Source organism: Bubalus bubalis, chromosome 19 (assembly GCF_019923935.1).
Source record: "Bubalus bubalis isolate 160015118507 breed Murrah chromosome 19, NDDB_SH_1, whole genome shotgun sequence".
Lineage (NCBI taxonomy): Eukaryota > Metazoa > Chordata > Mammalia > Artiodactyla > Bovidae > Bubalus > Bubalus bubalis.
In genome coordinates this window covers 19,138,946-19,155,523 of record NC_059175.1, presented here as the reverse complement: position 1 = coordinate 19,155,523, position 16,578 = coordinate 19,138,946, and the positions used below count along the sequence as shown (strand labels likewise).

The following is a 16,578-nucleotide window of genomic DNA, read 5'->3' as shown; positions in this document are numbered from 1 at the left end:
CTAACTATTAGGGGCAAAAGCTGATGGTAAAATATGAAAAAAACTAATAGAATTGATGAAAAGTAAGAAAAAGCTTAGGCAAGTTTTTGACAGATTTAAAACATGAAGCAAAAGAGTAGTAATTTTGTACAACACACACACAGACACACACACATACACAGCAGTGATTGAAAGAATAAATATGTATAGAAATAACTGTGATTAGAAAATCAAACTGGGGAAGATTGTTATACAAGGTTCCTAGTTAAAGGTGAATGAATAAATGAGGAATAAAGAAGAGAAATAGAGAGAGACAGAGATTTGATCATGAAAAAAAGAAAACTCATTAGCTTTATGATGTCTTTTAAGAGGAAATGATTTGAAGTGATTTTTTCACCTTTTACAAATGAGCTGAGAAAACCAATTTAACTACATTAACACAATTAATTAATGGTGGCCTGGAATGAACTATATCTCCCAATGTATTCACAATCAAAAAGCATTTTTATGCCTAATATGACGGCACAAGTGATCTATCTAAAACAACAACACAACATTGCAAAATGCATATACAGACAAGTATTTTAAAACTGTCTTAAGAATATTTTAACCTTACTCCCATCTATACAAGCTAAAAATTAGAATGATACAGGGAATCAAAAATGTAAGGTTTTAAATTTACCTTATGTGTCTAGGTAATTATGGATTAACTATAGTTTTCAGAAATACATTTAACTTAAAAAATCCTTTTATCTTTTAGCATTAAGTCAGTCAATGAGTCACATAAAACACATTTATAACATCTCTCTTAAATTATTTCTTTTTGTTCTTACTGCCATAGCCTGTTTCAGACTACCATGGTTTATCCCTTATCTGTTTTGCTGCAATAAACACCTAAATTGCACCTCCAATTTCTTCCCACTCCAAGCTCCACATAGCTGCCAGAATCAGCTTAAAAAGTTCAAAGCTAAACACATAATATTCCTGCTGAAAATCTATCAGGGCCTCTCTAACGTCTTTAGAGGAAAATTGAGAAACCTTTAGCAATGTCTTGATTCTTCTTTCTCCCATTCTCTCTGCTACCTCTACCCTGCTCAGCCTGACTGCATGTATATTGAACTGTTCTCAGACTGGTGCCTTAGAAAAATCTAATCATTAGATACTACAACCTTTAGCAATATACCTAAAAATTCTTATTATTTAATAAAAATCAGATGACAGCCATATTCTGGTAAATAAACTGGCAGTGGACATTTGAAGAAAGAATTATGATATTTCAGTTTGACCCTTATGATTTGTAATTTTCTTACATTTATTTATTTTACTTTTTTAAGTTATGAAAGTATGATAACATATTTATAGGAGACTTGGAAAATACAAAACAAAGTTACAGACAGTTCCACTACATATTACAATTGTATTTTAGGTAGATAAATTAAGATTTTCACTTACAGTTTCAATATCAAACTCTCAAAAGTTAATACACTGAACAGACAGAAAAGTGGAAGGATATAGCAGACCTGAAAAGTACTATGAACCAATTCAACATAATTAAGATTTATACAAGTTTCACACAATCAGATCAGATCAGATCAGTCGCTCAGTCGTGTCCGACTCTTCGCAACCCCATGAATCGCAACACGCCAGGCCTCCCTGTCCATCACCAACTCCCGGAGTCCGCTGAGACTCATGTCCATCGAGTTAGTGATGCCATCCAGCCATCTCATCCTCTGTAGTCCCCTTCTCCTCCTGCCCCCAATCCCTCCCAGCATCAGAGTCTTTTCCAATGAGTCAACTCTTCGCATGATCCAAATTCTAGCCAAGGTCCCGCAGACTACAAACTAGGAGACAGTAGAACAAACAAGATGCAAAAATTTCACGGTCCAAAGGTGTTGAAACCATTCAGAGTACGTCCTCTTATCACTGTGGGATTATGCTATAAGTCAATATCAAAAGATATTTGAAAATAACCCACATATTTTCAAGTGCAAGGTGACACTTACCAGGAGAGATCTTGACTTAGTCACTGAAAGCCTCAATCAAGCTATAAGACTGAAAAAACAGAGAGTGTGATTAAAGAGAAGAAAGGATTTAAGTGAGAAATTAACATGAAAAGATAGTATACTAATGCATATATATGGAATTTAGAAAGATGGTAACAATAACCCTGTGTACGAGACAGCAAAAGAGACACTGATGTATAGAACAGTCTTATGGACTCTGTGAGAGAGGGAGAGGGTGGGAAGATTTGGGAGAATGGCATTGAAACATGTGTAATATCATGTATGAAACGAGTTGCCAGTCCAGGTTCAATGCACGATACTGGATGCTTGGGGCTGGTGCACTGGGACGACCCAGAGGGATGGTGTGGGGAAGGAGGAGGGAGGAGGGTTCAGGATGGGGAGCACATGTATACCTGTGGCGGATTCGTTTTGATGTTTGGCAAAACTAATACAGTGTTTCAGGTTTAAAAATAAAATAAAATTTAAAAAAATAGTAAAAAAAAAAGAAAAGATACATTAAAAGTCTCATGGATTTAGAACTTAAATGTTCGTCTTTAAATGATGAGTGTATCTAAGAAGCCATAACAGGGACATTTTGAAAATATTTATAACAGAATAAAAATGAAAAGAGAATTTGTCAGAATTTGTTGCATGCTGCTAAAACTGCTCAATGCAATTAAACACAATGTGGAATCTTGGATCAGTATGAAAATAAATAATGGACACTAGCAAAAAAATTTGTGAAATTTGAACAAAATCTGTATGTTAGTTAATAATACTGTATAGCACATGCCTGCATTTTTATAAGCAGATTTTTATAATAGAGAGAAAATCCAAAATACTCATTAATTAATGACATCAAATATTTAAAGCAAATGCTTAGACACAAGCAGCATCCAAAGCAATAAACAGGCTGCCAGCCTGGTTGACGGCCTGTGCTGGTCTATGTATTCCTTTTTTACCAACCCTCTCTATGTCTTTAATAGAGTCTTGATGGATTTAAACATTTCTGAAATGTTTCATGAGCTCCAGCAGATGCTGTGACATTCAAAGGAGTATCTGATCCAATATCATCAATACTTTAATTTGTCCAATCAATTAAGAAAAATTTCTGGGGAAACATTACATTGAACTTTCTGGCCAAGCTGGTCAACCAGTTCAATGGTCTAGTTATTTCAATTGCTCATATAGTCATGTCTTAAAGCTCACTATATTGTCACCCTGCTTACTTAACTTATATGCAGACTACATCATGAGAAATGCTGGGCTGGAAGAAGCACAAGCTGGAGTCAAGATTGCCAGGAGATATATCAGTAACCTCAAATATGCAGATGACCCCACCCTTATGGCAGAAAATGAAGAGGAACTAAAAAGGCTCTTGATCAAAGTGAAAGAGCAGAGTGAAAAAGTTGGCTTAAAGCTCAACATTCAGAAAACGAAGATCATGGCATCTGGTCCCGTCGCTTCATGGCAAATAGATGGGGAAACAGTGGAAACAGTGGCTGACTTTATTTTTTTGGGCTCCAAAATCACTGCAGATGGTGATTGCAGCCATGAAATTAAAAGACGCTTGCTCCCTGGAAGGAAAGTTATGGCCAACCTAGACAGCATATTAAAAAGCAGAGACATATCTTTGGCAACAAAGTTCTGTCTAGTCAAGGCTATGGTTTTTCCAGTAGTCATGTATGGATGTAGGAGTTGGACTATAAATAAAGCTGAACGCTGAAGAATTGATGCTTTTGGACTGTGGTGTTGGAAAACATTCTTGAGAGTCCCTTGGAATGCGAGGAGATCCAACCAATCCATTCTAAAGGAGATCAGTTCTGGGTGTTCATTGGAAGAACTGACGTTGAAGCTGAAACTCCAATACTTTGGCCACCTGATGCAAAGAGTTGACTCATTTGAAAAGACCCTGATGCTGGGAAAGATTGAGGGCAGGAGGAGAATGGGATGACAGAGGATGAGATGGTTTGATGGCATCACCAACTCAGTGGACATGGGTTTGGGTGGACTCCGGGAGTTGGTGATGGACAGGGAGGCCTGCGGTTCACAGGGTCGCAAAGAGTCAGACACGACTGAGCAACTGAACTGAACTGAACTGAAAGCTAACTAAGAAACTGTTTTCTTTTTTTTTTTTTTTTTAATAAAAAGTACTGTTGATATACTCTTCACATCAGGTGTCCAATAAAAAGAACTATAAAGTATTACAATATGTTTAGGGGACCTGAGAAGTTTTCACAGGAAAAATGATGTTAGAGCTGTGATCTGAAGTATGAATAGATGTTATCAAAGCTACTGAATGGGGAGGAAAGGGCATCTGTGGTAGATGTGCAGAGAGGCCCTTGGGTGGGCAGGTTCAAAGACATAAAGATTGGTCTGGTTTTTTCAATCTATAGAGAACATTCTCTTTCCCACAAACTGTGGATCTACTGACTTATTGGTTATTTCAGTTAGTATATATGTCAGCTTCTTAGTTATTAATATAAGTATGAATTTCTTATACCCACATTCTATATGAGTATCATCTTCATACTACTTATTACTTCTCAAAAAACCTGCTAAGAACAACATGAGTATTTCTCAGTATTTGATGATCTTTATTCAGTATCCTGGGGCTTCCCAGATGATAAAGAATCTGGCTGCCAATGCAGGAGATGCAAAAGACACAGGTTCAATCCCTGGGTCAAGAAGATCCCCTGGAGAAGGGAATGGCTACATTCTCCAGTATTCTTGCCTGGAAAAATCCCAAGGACAGAGGAGCTTGGCAGGCTATAAATGATGGGGTCTCAAAGACTCAGACATAACTGAGCACACACATGTATTCACATTTAGTACCTGTACTAGAAACCTCCATGATGAGTAGCTATATGATTTTAGTAGAGACCCCTGTCTATTGGTCATTAGATAATAACCTGATTCTCAATACAAATGAAAGACCCCAGTTGGTGGGAATGATTCCAAGTGGTAGTAAAACAAAAATGTATATAGAACACTTCAAACTTTCACTTTTTATTTTAGTGGTTTTAAATTCCTTCCAGATGAGCTGGAAGCATATCTGCCTGCTAACAATAACAGTAGGAAAACAATCACAGTACTGCTGTGAATTTGAAGCAATCTCAATAGACAAAGGCTGTGCCTCTCTAATTGTTTTCAGACAGAAGGATTATAAGTAGCTTAGTGTAAAACATTCACCTCGTTTTGAGTAATTTCTACCATTAAACTGATCTACAGTTAGGACAAATCCATGTATTTATCAGGGCTACATTAGTAACTGGTTTATTCTGGAGCATTCTACTGAAGTAGACAATCTATGAAAATGTAGAGAAGTACGTGATCATGCCAGAAAATCAGACAGCTGGATACCAAGACTGAATTTTCTTATTCCTTTGATTCCATGTCATTCCATGACATTCCTCATGTCATGAATAAGTGGGACCCAGTTTGGGCTAAGGTATCCCAGAATTCTGAGCCAGCCTTGAGGGCTAACCAAGTTGGACTTTCTTGAGGGCTACATTTGTAGGGCTTTCCTGGTAACTCAGCTGGTAAAGAATCCGCCTGCAATCCATGAGACCTGGGTTCAATCCCAGGGTTGGGAAGATCCCTTGGAGGAGGACATAGCAACCCACTCCAGTATTTTTGCCTGGAGAATCCCCATGGGCAGAGGGACCTGGTGGGCTACAGTCCATGGGGTTGCAAAGAGTCAGACAGAACTGGGTGACTAAGCACATTTGTAGGAACCAACCAAGTCAAAAAGCAACATTTAAGGGAAAAACTGGGGAAAGAAAACTTAAAATGTAGCTTCTCTAGAAACCAGGGAACAAATAGGGTATCCAAATCAAAATAGGGTAACCAAATGAAAACAAGGTTTTTATATTGAATAGTGGAGATGAAGTTTAGAGGAGTTCTCCAAGCTGGAGAATGCAGCTATATTTAGCAGAGCACACACAGCATTCAGCACTAAAGGGAAACTACTGGTTAGAATGCTAATTGAGGCTCCAGTGCTGATGGACTTCCAATGAAAGGCCTTTAGACATCGGGTCATCACTATGTAGGTTTATAATAGCCATAGTTACAAGCACATTCATACTTATCTAATACTTTATATACTGTAGGAAAATTATTGAAAACATACACACCATTTCACAAGTATCCTTTTAAAAGTTTCATGGAGAGAGTACTTTTAATTTTCAGAGTTAACACCAATGCATTCTTCCAAACAACTCATTATTCTTTTAACTTACTGTGAATCTTGAACTGACAGGGTTTCCTTTCTTGGATTTGCTGATAGGAAGCTCAGAGCCAAATCTGTGACTCATTTCTACCAATTACTCAAGAATCAATGGCATGCATTTCTGCTTCCCTATTGTATACTATTTTCAGGCACTTACACTTTCTGTTTGACAGCTTCAATTTACCTTTTACGAAATTGTTTTGTGACACAATCATTTGCTTTTGAGGGAGGAAAGAAAAGTCAGATATAAATAAAATATGTTAACCTAAATAAATGGAAAATATTAGATTTTTTAAAAAAGAAAATATATCTTTTGCTTATTATAAAAGCAACAGATACTCATTTTAAAGGAACATAAAACATCAGAGATCTCTGTTAACTATCCTCTCTTCTCATACCTTTAACAATTAGCATTTGTTTTTTTTTTTCTTCTGGAGAGAATGTATAAGCATATCAATAACCTCAGATATGCAGATGACACCACCCTAATGGCAGAAGTGAAGTGAAGTGAAGTGAAGTGAAGTCTCTCAGTCGTGTCCAAATCTTCGCAATCCCATGGACTGTAGTCTACCAGGCTTCTCTGTCCATGGGATTTTCCAGGCAAGAGTACTGGAGTGGGCTACCATTTCCTTCTCCAGGGGATCTTCCTGACCCAGGGATTGAACCCAGGTCTCCTGCATTGCAGGCAGACGCTTTACCCTCTGAGCCACCAGGGAAGCCCATAATGGCAGAAGAGGAACTAAAGAGCCTCTTGAAAGTGAAAGAGGAGAGTGAAATAGTTGGCTTAAAATTCAACATTCAAAAAACTAAGATCATGCCATCGATTCCCATCACTTCATGGCAAATAGTTGGGGAGACAGTGGAAACAGTGGTAGATTTTATTTTGTTGAGCTCCAAAATCACTGCAGATGGTGACTGCAGCCATGAAGTTAAAAGATGCTTGCTCCTTGGAAGAAAAATTATGACCAACCTAGACAACATATTAAAAAGCAGAGACATTACTTTGCTGACAAAGGTCCATCTAGTCAAAGCTATGGTTTTTCCAGTAGTCATGTATGGATGTGAGAGTTGGACTATAAAGAAAGCTGAGCACCAAAGAATTGATGCTTTTGAGCTGTGGTGCTGGAGAAGACTCTTGAGAGTTCCTTGGATTGCAAGGAGATCAAACCAGTCCATCCTAAAGGAAATCAGTCCTGAATATTCATTGGAATGACTATTGCCGAAGCTGAAGCTCCAATACCTTGGCCACCTAATGCGAAGAACTGACTGATTGGAAAAGACCCTGATGCTGGGAAAGACTGAAGGCAGGAATGGTTGGATGTCATCACCAACTCAATGGACAGGGGTTTGAGCAAACTCTGGGAGACAGTGAAGGACAGGGAAGCCAGGCATGCTGCAGTCTATGGGGGTCACAAAGAGTCAGACACAACTGAGCAACTGAACAACAACTCCACTCCTAATATGCATACATGCATATCTATATAAATAGGCACACACACATATACACTCGCATAACCTTGTATATATAAATATGAGTACTCATAAAACATACAAGTAAGTGGCAATATGTTCTATCTAGTCTTTATTTTTTCACTTAACAACTCATAGGGTTTATAATTATATTTCAGTTCATGAAGATCACTCTCATTCTTCATCTAGTATTCTTGTGTTGCAGATATGACATAATTTATTTTACCAATTCTCTACTGAAAGATATTTGGGTGGTTTCCTATAGATGTTTACTATATATGCAATATGGCGATGTAGTACCTCTTTGCCTCTTTGTTCAATTATATTCGTAGGTCAAGTTCCCAAGGTCAAAGTAGGTGGTTTCCTATAGATGTTTACTATATATGCAATATTGCAATGTAGTACCTTTTTGCTTCTTTGTTCAATTATATTCTTTAGGTCAAGTTCCCAATGACATTACTAGATCAAAGGTATATGCATTTAAAATTTTGCTACACGTTATTTGATTACCTCCCAAGATTTTCCTAATTTATACTCTCCACTAATGCATATTAGAAAGTGTCTACCTCTCCATGCCTTCTGCAATCCTTTTGAATTATTTTAATAATTTTAATCTTTTAATCTTTTTCCAAAATATATGAAAAATTAAATAAAATTGCTGTTTTAATTATTATTTTTGTTTATCCACAAGGTAGAGAACCTTTTCAAATGTATATTGTCATTATTCTTCCATTTTGAATTACCTCTTTATGTCCTTTGTCTATTTTTAATCTTAAGTTTTTAATAATTTTATTATTGATTTCAAGTGATTTTTTAAATGGTGTTAGGTAAGGAACTTTTTTATTTCAAGAAATAAACACCATATTTTAAATAATTTATCTTGCTTTCACTAATTGGAACACTGCCCTTATTAAATCCTAAATTTTCATATATACACTGTTCTCATTCAGTTCCATCAAACTTTTTTTATTCTTAAATTAATATCATGTTGTTTGAATTAAAAGAATATATGATATGTTCTGATTTTATCTGCCTAAAGTGTTGCATTTTTAAAAAATCTCATTTCAAATGAATCTTTCAGTCACTTCAGCGAGACTATTACTCCAATGGAATGTGATGTTCTTACAATTGTTCCCTTAGTGAATTAGTCAATGACTTGGTTCATTTTAGAACACAGTACCTTAAAGTTTGTCAATCGAGGACCTGTTGAGAATTTGATAAATGTTCTCCCCAAAATGTGCACTCCCCCTTCTAACAGATCCTTCAGAGCCAAAGAACCCAAAGTTAAGAACTTAGTCTGTAAAGGAATCTGTCTAAAAAAAAAAGGGGACATTATTCCATTAGAATTATTTTCATTCTGATGCTGCTTTCATATAAACTAGATTCTCACCCTTCATAATTAAAATAATTTCTGTCTTCATAGTCTTAGTCAAATGATAGGCTGCTTCTTATCCAATACCAGCCCACATATATCTCACAGTATGAGGAAAAGATTACCGGACTGGGAGTTTCAAGACTAACGTCTGAGTTCTGTCTTTGAATATGTACATGTGTCTATTCCTGGGAGAATCTATATTCTCTTAGATCACCTATAAAATGAGCAAAATATCACCAGCTCTGTTATTTCATAGAGATTATTAAGGAAATCAAATATACCCTCTCTGAGAGAGCACAGACTGAAAAGGCAAGGTTTCATTGTTATTATTTCCTCATTTAAAAGCTCATTATTTGATGAGCGTCTATATAAACCATGCTCTCCACAAAGTCCTACTGTACTCAATGAGGGAGGCAGATACAAAATAATTGGCAGCTGCTAGAATATAGATATATGCAAAAATGCAACGTGGACGCCCAGAAGGGAAAAAGATTCTTCTGTTTGTACCAATGTCCACTCAAGTGGTAATATATAAAGGAACTTTGAAAAGTTCCATGAGTTTTTTCTAACAGATAAGGAGGAGGTGATGTACGGCATGCATGGGGAAAGCAACTGAGAAACAAGAAAAAGCTTCAGAAAGAAAGAAGTGTGAAAAGGCACAGAGAGCTTAGCACATGGCAAGAAGTTCAGTGATTTTTATGAGGTTTACAGAAGAGGATGGATGGCAAGACTTTCTGTGAGAAAGAGACTGGGCTAACACTTCAAAAAGTCAGACTAAGAAATTGAGATTTTGACTTGCAGGCAAAAAGAAATCATCCAAGCATTTCAGACAAGGGTATGAGATTGGGTGGCTTGGAGTGTAAAATAGATTACAGTCAGGGGAGATCAGAGTTGGAGACCTTTTAGGAAGGTATTGCAACAGTTTAAGAGGGAGATGATGAAGAGTTGAACCAGGAAAATTACAATGGAAAATACAAGAGATATTTCTGAGGTAGAATCAAAAGATCTTGGATGTCTCTGAAATTTTAGAGTTAAGGGAAAGGAAGAGCCTAAGGATATCACTGGCTTGAGACCACTGGATGAACAGTGACAACACACACTGAAACAGATCAACAAATGTAAATGTGTATTCAGACAAAACATACCTTATTTCTTAATTTCCAAAGTGGTTTGCTAAGGGTCATGGTGATGGTGGTATGTGAGTGTATGGGGTCAAATCAATTTAGCTGATGAATTAAAAAAAAAAAAGTGAAATGCCCTCTTCTTTGGAAAAATTTAGATTTCCTATTTTTAAATGTAGGAAAATGTTCTTCAGGGTAAAAATAACCACAACATCTTTTGAAATATAATAAAGTGCTATTTGGTATAATCCCTTAGCAACATTCTTGCTATGAGCCTGGACTAGCAGCAATCAAGTTATAGACTCACATATTGTGTATTTTTAAACTTGTAGATGGAAAATAAGCTGTAAGAGGGACATAATTATACCCCTCTTAGATTTGAGGCCTTTGAATAACTACCAACATTTACTAACAGGGTTTAGTCTTTCTTGATTATTATACTGCATGATGCTTAAGAACTCTTCCCAAGATACTTTTTGAAAACCACATTAAAGTTTGGAGATAGAAATGAGTGACCAATTCATTACTGAATGTATGTGTGTGTGTGTGTTGTATATGAATGCCTCCAAGGTGGAAAGAGAAAGAGTATTTTGTTTTCTGAAGCGGTCTGTCTTGCCAATATCTGAATATCCCATTTACTCACAAATGCCTTTTAAAAGCAATTTTTAAACTTTTGGTTTCAGGCTATAACCTGGGAAACGAGGACAGTCATTGTTAAAACATAGCCACAATAAGAGATATAAAGTAGCTATAAATTGTAGTTCTTATTCTTCCAGGAAACTATTCTGTAAAGTAATGTAACCCCGCAGGATACATGTTTCTTCAAGTATAAAAGCTGGGCAGTGGTAGCCAGGTTAGTTTAAATTTAAGTCCCTCCCCATCTTGTCATTTCCACAGAGTTAGCATAGTTTTAGAGAAATGTATCTTGTGGATATTGCAGGATATAGATTTCCCTATCACTACTCCCTAAGTGGGCGACTGGACCAAGATGTTTCAATCAGAACCAGAGAAGCGCTTACCTATATTCCATGCTTGGCAGATAGGTTCTTACCTTTTTTTCTCTTCTACCTCCTTCCTCTCACCCCTTTCCATCCCATACTTGGCACGTATACAATTTCAGAATGAAAAATGTAACGGATTCATGATATTTTTCTTCTGATACACCAAAAGTCTCAGAACACACAGAAACGTTGAAATCAGTGCTTTTTTTTTTTTTAAGTCTAATACTGTTTTGCCAATATGTATAGGAAATGTGAAAAACATTAATTTTGCCATGTTTTCTTATTCACCAAATATTTAAATAATATGCTTAATGTCTTTACTTATTAAAACTTAAATATGAAATTTTGTCAGCAACTCCCCATGTCTAGCAACAAGTCTGTTCTTTGTGAGTTTATTTTTTTAGTTATTATTTTTCTAGATTATACATGTAAAAGATAACATTTGGTACTTGTCTTTCTCTGTGACATTTCATTTAGCATAATGTTCTCAAGGTCCATCCATGTTGTCAAATGGCACAATTTCATTCCTTTTTTAATGGCTGAATAATATTCCTTCATCTATTACATCACAATTTCTTTATTCATCCATCACTGGACACTTAGACCGTTTCCATATCTTGGCTATTATAAATTATACTGTGATGGACATACAAATGCATACACATTTTCAAATTAGTGTTTTCCTTTTCATTGGGTAAATACCCAGAAGTGGAATTTCTGGATCATATAGAATTTGTATTTTTAATTTTTGAGGAACTTGCATACTGTTTCCTACAGTCACTATACCAATTTACACTCCCACCAACAGTGCACAAGTGTTTGCTTTTCTCCACATCCTCACCGACATTTGTTATTTTCTTGTGTTTTTGATAGTTGCCATTTTAACAGTTGTGATGTGGTATCTTACTGTGGATTTACTTTGCATTTTTCTGATGATTAATGATGTTCAGCATTAATTTGTCACTGAGAATATACAACTCCTGCAGATTTAGAAAAGACTAGTAAAGAAAATATTCTGTTGTGTAAAAAGAAATTTAATAAGTAGATCATTTATCAGTTTAAACAGTTGTTATACTTTGAGGAACTACTGGTTAAAATGACTAATTTGATACATATATATATTAAAAAGCGCTAATTTTTAAAATATTTCATTTGGTTCTCTTCGTAACAAAGACATTCCTCTGGTAATTTTATTGTTTCAAATTCCTTTCACATTGTTTTAAAAAAAAATGGATCTACTTTGTTAGATACAATTTAATATAAAATTTATTCAACATACCTACATTTCCAGGTGGAATCAAAAGAATGGATCATGAAAGGTCTGAGGATTGCCTCCTTCCTATTTATACAATTTTTTTTTCATTCAACCAAGTATATACATCTTTCTCTTTGCTTTACACACTGTAACTAATTCCCGGAATTTTAGTCAAGATCATAATATCTGGAAATGCTGCTATACATTCTAAAACTACCCTTTTAAAAGACATATTTTTCTTGATAATCCATAAGGAATCATTCATCCATCCATCCATGATGCCTTTTCAGAGACGTTAACGTGACAGACAATTTAAGCCTTCCACTTGGATGATGGCACACACAGGAATACACACACAAACATACACTCTTTGCACATGTCTCACATGCTTATTTCATCTTAGGAGATCATTGAAAACAACCTGAAATCTTCTGATTATATGTGATTCTCTGATAATTCACTTCTTATATTCATCATTATATTATTATATAAAGTCAATAGATACACTGGTTTGCCTCTCCTGTAATCATTAACACAAGTGTCACGGCCAGGATTGCAGAAGTTAAAAATAAGGGTTAAAATCTCTCACTGCTTCCATAGCTTATGCTGTCATTTTTTAAAAAGTAGATTTAAACCATATTTCATATTTGGTTCATTTGGACTTTATGAACTGTAGTATCAATCAATATAAACTTCATATTCCATTTTATATCTTTCTTGATTCTGTCAACACACCCAGGTTCCACACACATTTCTTTTAGTAGCACCCATCACCTTTGTTGAGTCAGGAGACAGGTTTTAGTTTTAGCTCTGACATTCAAAGGCCATGCGTTACTGAACAAGTTACTCACATCCTCTAGGTCTCAGTGTTCTTATCAATAAAGTGGACGTAGTGCTATTTCATCTCAGTGTTGTTAATGGGTTCAAATAATTAATGCAATTTGGGGATAATTTTTAAACATTGCTACTGTTCTCTTTAAAGAACGCAAGTAATAACCACACTTTCTTGAAAAACACATTTATTTGCAAAAGCAACTATATTAAGGAAATTTTGAAATGCAATGTTCAAGTGTTTGGAAAATACATAAGTGATGTAAAGATCCTTAAATAGAACAACCATGATTTATCAGGTGAACCACAGAGGAAGTTACGTGTAAATGTTATATAGCTTAGTTTTCTGTGAACCATTTTCTAACAAATTTCAAATAGAAGAGTTAATCAGTGTAGAGGACAGAGCAAAAAATTAATTCAAATCAACAAAGCAATACCTCTATTCCAATTAGCTCATTTTTCTCCCTCCACACTCTCAAACATTTTCTATTTTATTTTAACAAATGAAGTTAATTAAGAGGCTCTACAAAGTCAATCAACCCACAGAGTACGTACACTAGAACTCTGATTCTTATTTAATGTTTACTAACGGCTGCAGCTTCCCTGGTGGCTCAGTTGGTAAGGGGGCTGCCTGCAATGCAGGAGACCTGGGTTCAATCCCTGGGTTGGGAAGATCCCCTGGAGAAGAGCATGGTAACCCATTCCAGTATTCTTGCCTGGAGAATCCCATGGACAGAGGAGCCTGGCAGGCTACATACAGTCTATGGGGTTGCAAGAGCTGGACACAACTGAGAGGCTAAACCATATAGCAAGAGCTCAGTCTCATAAAAATCTTTTATTCCTAGGTCAAACATACAAAGTGCCATGCTTGCCTTTATTTCATTTTGAGGACCCACATATATACTGTTCAGCCCAAGTGGAGAACACCCACCTGTTCAAAGAGTAAAGCTACATGTGGGTTTTAGTAGTCTGGACTCTAAAAATGAAACTTGCATATTAATTTTATGAATGTCTGCAAATCACACCAATCTTTAGCATTTAAATTGATCTGAATTGACATTATTAACTATAATTTTCACTCTTCTTATCTAACAGGTACAATGACATTACCAGGAACAATGTCTCTCCTGGGGCTAAGAGGAAGGCAGAGGGTGTGAGGAGCGTGTATGCACATCAGGGTTGGGATATTCTATTTGGCTGGATTCCCTCTGACCATAGTGTATACAACCCAGAGAGACATGCTCATTAAAGAAAGACAGGAAGGGAATCGAAGACAAGGGAAGGGAAGGAAGGAAAAAGAAAGAGAGAGAGGGAGAAAGGAAGGAAGGAAGAGGGAGGAGGGATGGATGGCTGGAGGGAGAGAAGAAGGAAACTCAAAAACATATTTGAACACTATTAAGATTTTCTAATAAATCCAACCTGCTGTCAATTACTATTGGACAAACAGTTCCAGCCTCAGGTTTTCCTGTTTCCATACCCAACCCTGATGTACAGTTTACAGTTACCCATCAGACAGATAGGCGGCTTGCACTTGCAGTCCATCAATGTCTGCCCAAGCCTAAGATAGGTGACGACAGCCCTGCTTTGCCATTAGGTGTGCCAAGGCTCCGCCGCTCCTCAAACATTTGTGTGCGCTCCTGTCCGTGTGGGGGAGGAGATTTGTGGCTTTGAGGGGCCGGGACACGGGAAAAAGGAGCTGTTTCCGCTTGCCAGGAAAGGGACTGAAAAGGGGCCCAACTTCCACCCCAGTTCCTGAGTAAAGAGAATCTGGAGCTAACTCCTCAGAGCAGCTGTATCTCGCTCTTGGAATATTTTCTTGGAGTTGGAGCGGTAGGCATCTATTAAAACTCCGGTGAAATGCCACTTCCATGCCCCGTCTTCCGGAGCACTTTATGTTAAGGGGAAAATCACTGCAATCAGATCTCTACGAACTCGCCTGCTGCTAAAACGAGGTGCTTTCTTTCTGAGATTCTGCAGGGACCACTCGATACACACATGCTCGCACACACCACACACCGACACAGTGTAACTCCCACAGCATCCTCGCTCCCGCCCTTCTTCCATCTCTCCCTCCTTTCCTCTCCCAAGGATTGCTGAACATTTTGCTCCAAACTCTCCACGTCACCCACGTGTTTGTTCTCCCCTTTCGCTGTTCAATTTACTTCCCGACTTGACAGAGTTGTTCTCAAGCTTTTACTGCAATTGTGGGACCAAGCTTTCTCACCCATTCTCCCACCCCTGCCCCGCCACCCCACCCCGCCTTACTCTGGGGTTGTAGACAGATTACTGGGTCTTTTCCTGGCTCAACGCCCCCCACCCCCCCACCCCACCCCCCTCCTTCACCAGCCAGAGAAATCGGAATTCGCCTGCTAAAGTCTCACTCGCGAGGGTGGGGTGGAAGTGGGTGGGGAGGGGAGAGGGGTGGGTGGTCTACACGTCTGGGAAGCTCAATCTTTCTCTCTCTCTCTCTCTCTTATACACACATGCACACTCAACATTGATGCCGTACTTTTGGGGTCTCTTACACACACTTGAATAGTAACCTTTCAAGCAAGGACAGACACGCCCCTGCTGGCCCTCCCGCGATTCCCAGAATAGAATTTGGCCCAGGGTCCAGGAAGGCATGGGTAAATGGACCATCGAGGAGATTCTGAGAGCTGGGGAGGTGACCCCTTGCCTGAATAGGGGAGGGGGCGCTCTCCACTCACCGCCTGAGTCCCTGGAACGACGAGGGCCAGGACATCCTGGATTTCTTCAGGCCGGGCCGGTGGCCGGTCTCCACGGCGTAGGAGGTGCGGTCCATGGCGCGGCAGTACAGGTAGCGCTCGGTGTCGGAGTAGCCGCGGTGCCGGACGCGGCCGGTGGCCCCGCTCGAGGCGTAGCGGCCGCGAGCCGCCCCGGGCGGCGGCGGCGGGGGCGGCGGCAGGGGGGGCGGCGGTGGCTGCAGGGGACACTGGGGCTGGGGCGAGGGCGGCGGCGGCGGGGGCAGGTGGTGATGGGGGTGCAGGAGACGGAACTGGGGCTGCCGGAGCGGGTACTGGTGGTGCTGCTCGTGCCTCCAGAGGTGCTTGGGGGCTTTGAGCGCGGCCCCGCCGGCGCCGTCGCTGCCCTCGCCGCTGCCCGCCCGGGCCGGCACGCTGCTGCCCTCTGCCTCCATCGTGGCTCGCGGCTCCGCGCCCTGCTGCCCAGCTGGGTTCACCACGCCGGCCAGAGCGCCTCCGCGATGCTGCCGCCGCCGCCGCTTCAGGAGCCGAGCTGAGGCTGGGCTCCGCTTCCCACTTGAAGCCACCAGAGGCTCCAGACGACCGAAAG

General features: G+C 38.8%; 1 protein-coding gene across 10 annotated transcripts in view; it reads right to left on the bottom strand.

The window, feature by feature from the left end:
- Window positions 1–16,578, bottom strand: part of PDE4D (phosphodiesterase 4D) — a 1,672,581-nt gene that overhangs the window by 967,098 nt on the left and 688,905 nt on the right. For 2 of the 10 annotated variants that reach the window (XM_025270790.3, XM_025270797.3), the window contains exon 1: window positions 15,975–16,562. The exons of the other annotated variants lie outside the window; for them this stretch is intronic. In XM_025270790.3, coding sequence (XP_025126575.1) covers window positions 15,975–16,423 — 449 coding nt within the window. In that variant the 5' untranslated portion in view covers window positions 16,424–16,562. Of the gene's footprint in view, window positions 1–15,974; window positions 16,563–16,578 lie in introns of those variants that run through there. 10 annotated transcript variants of the gene reach the window in all.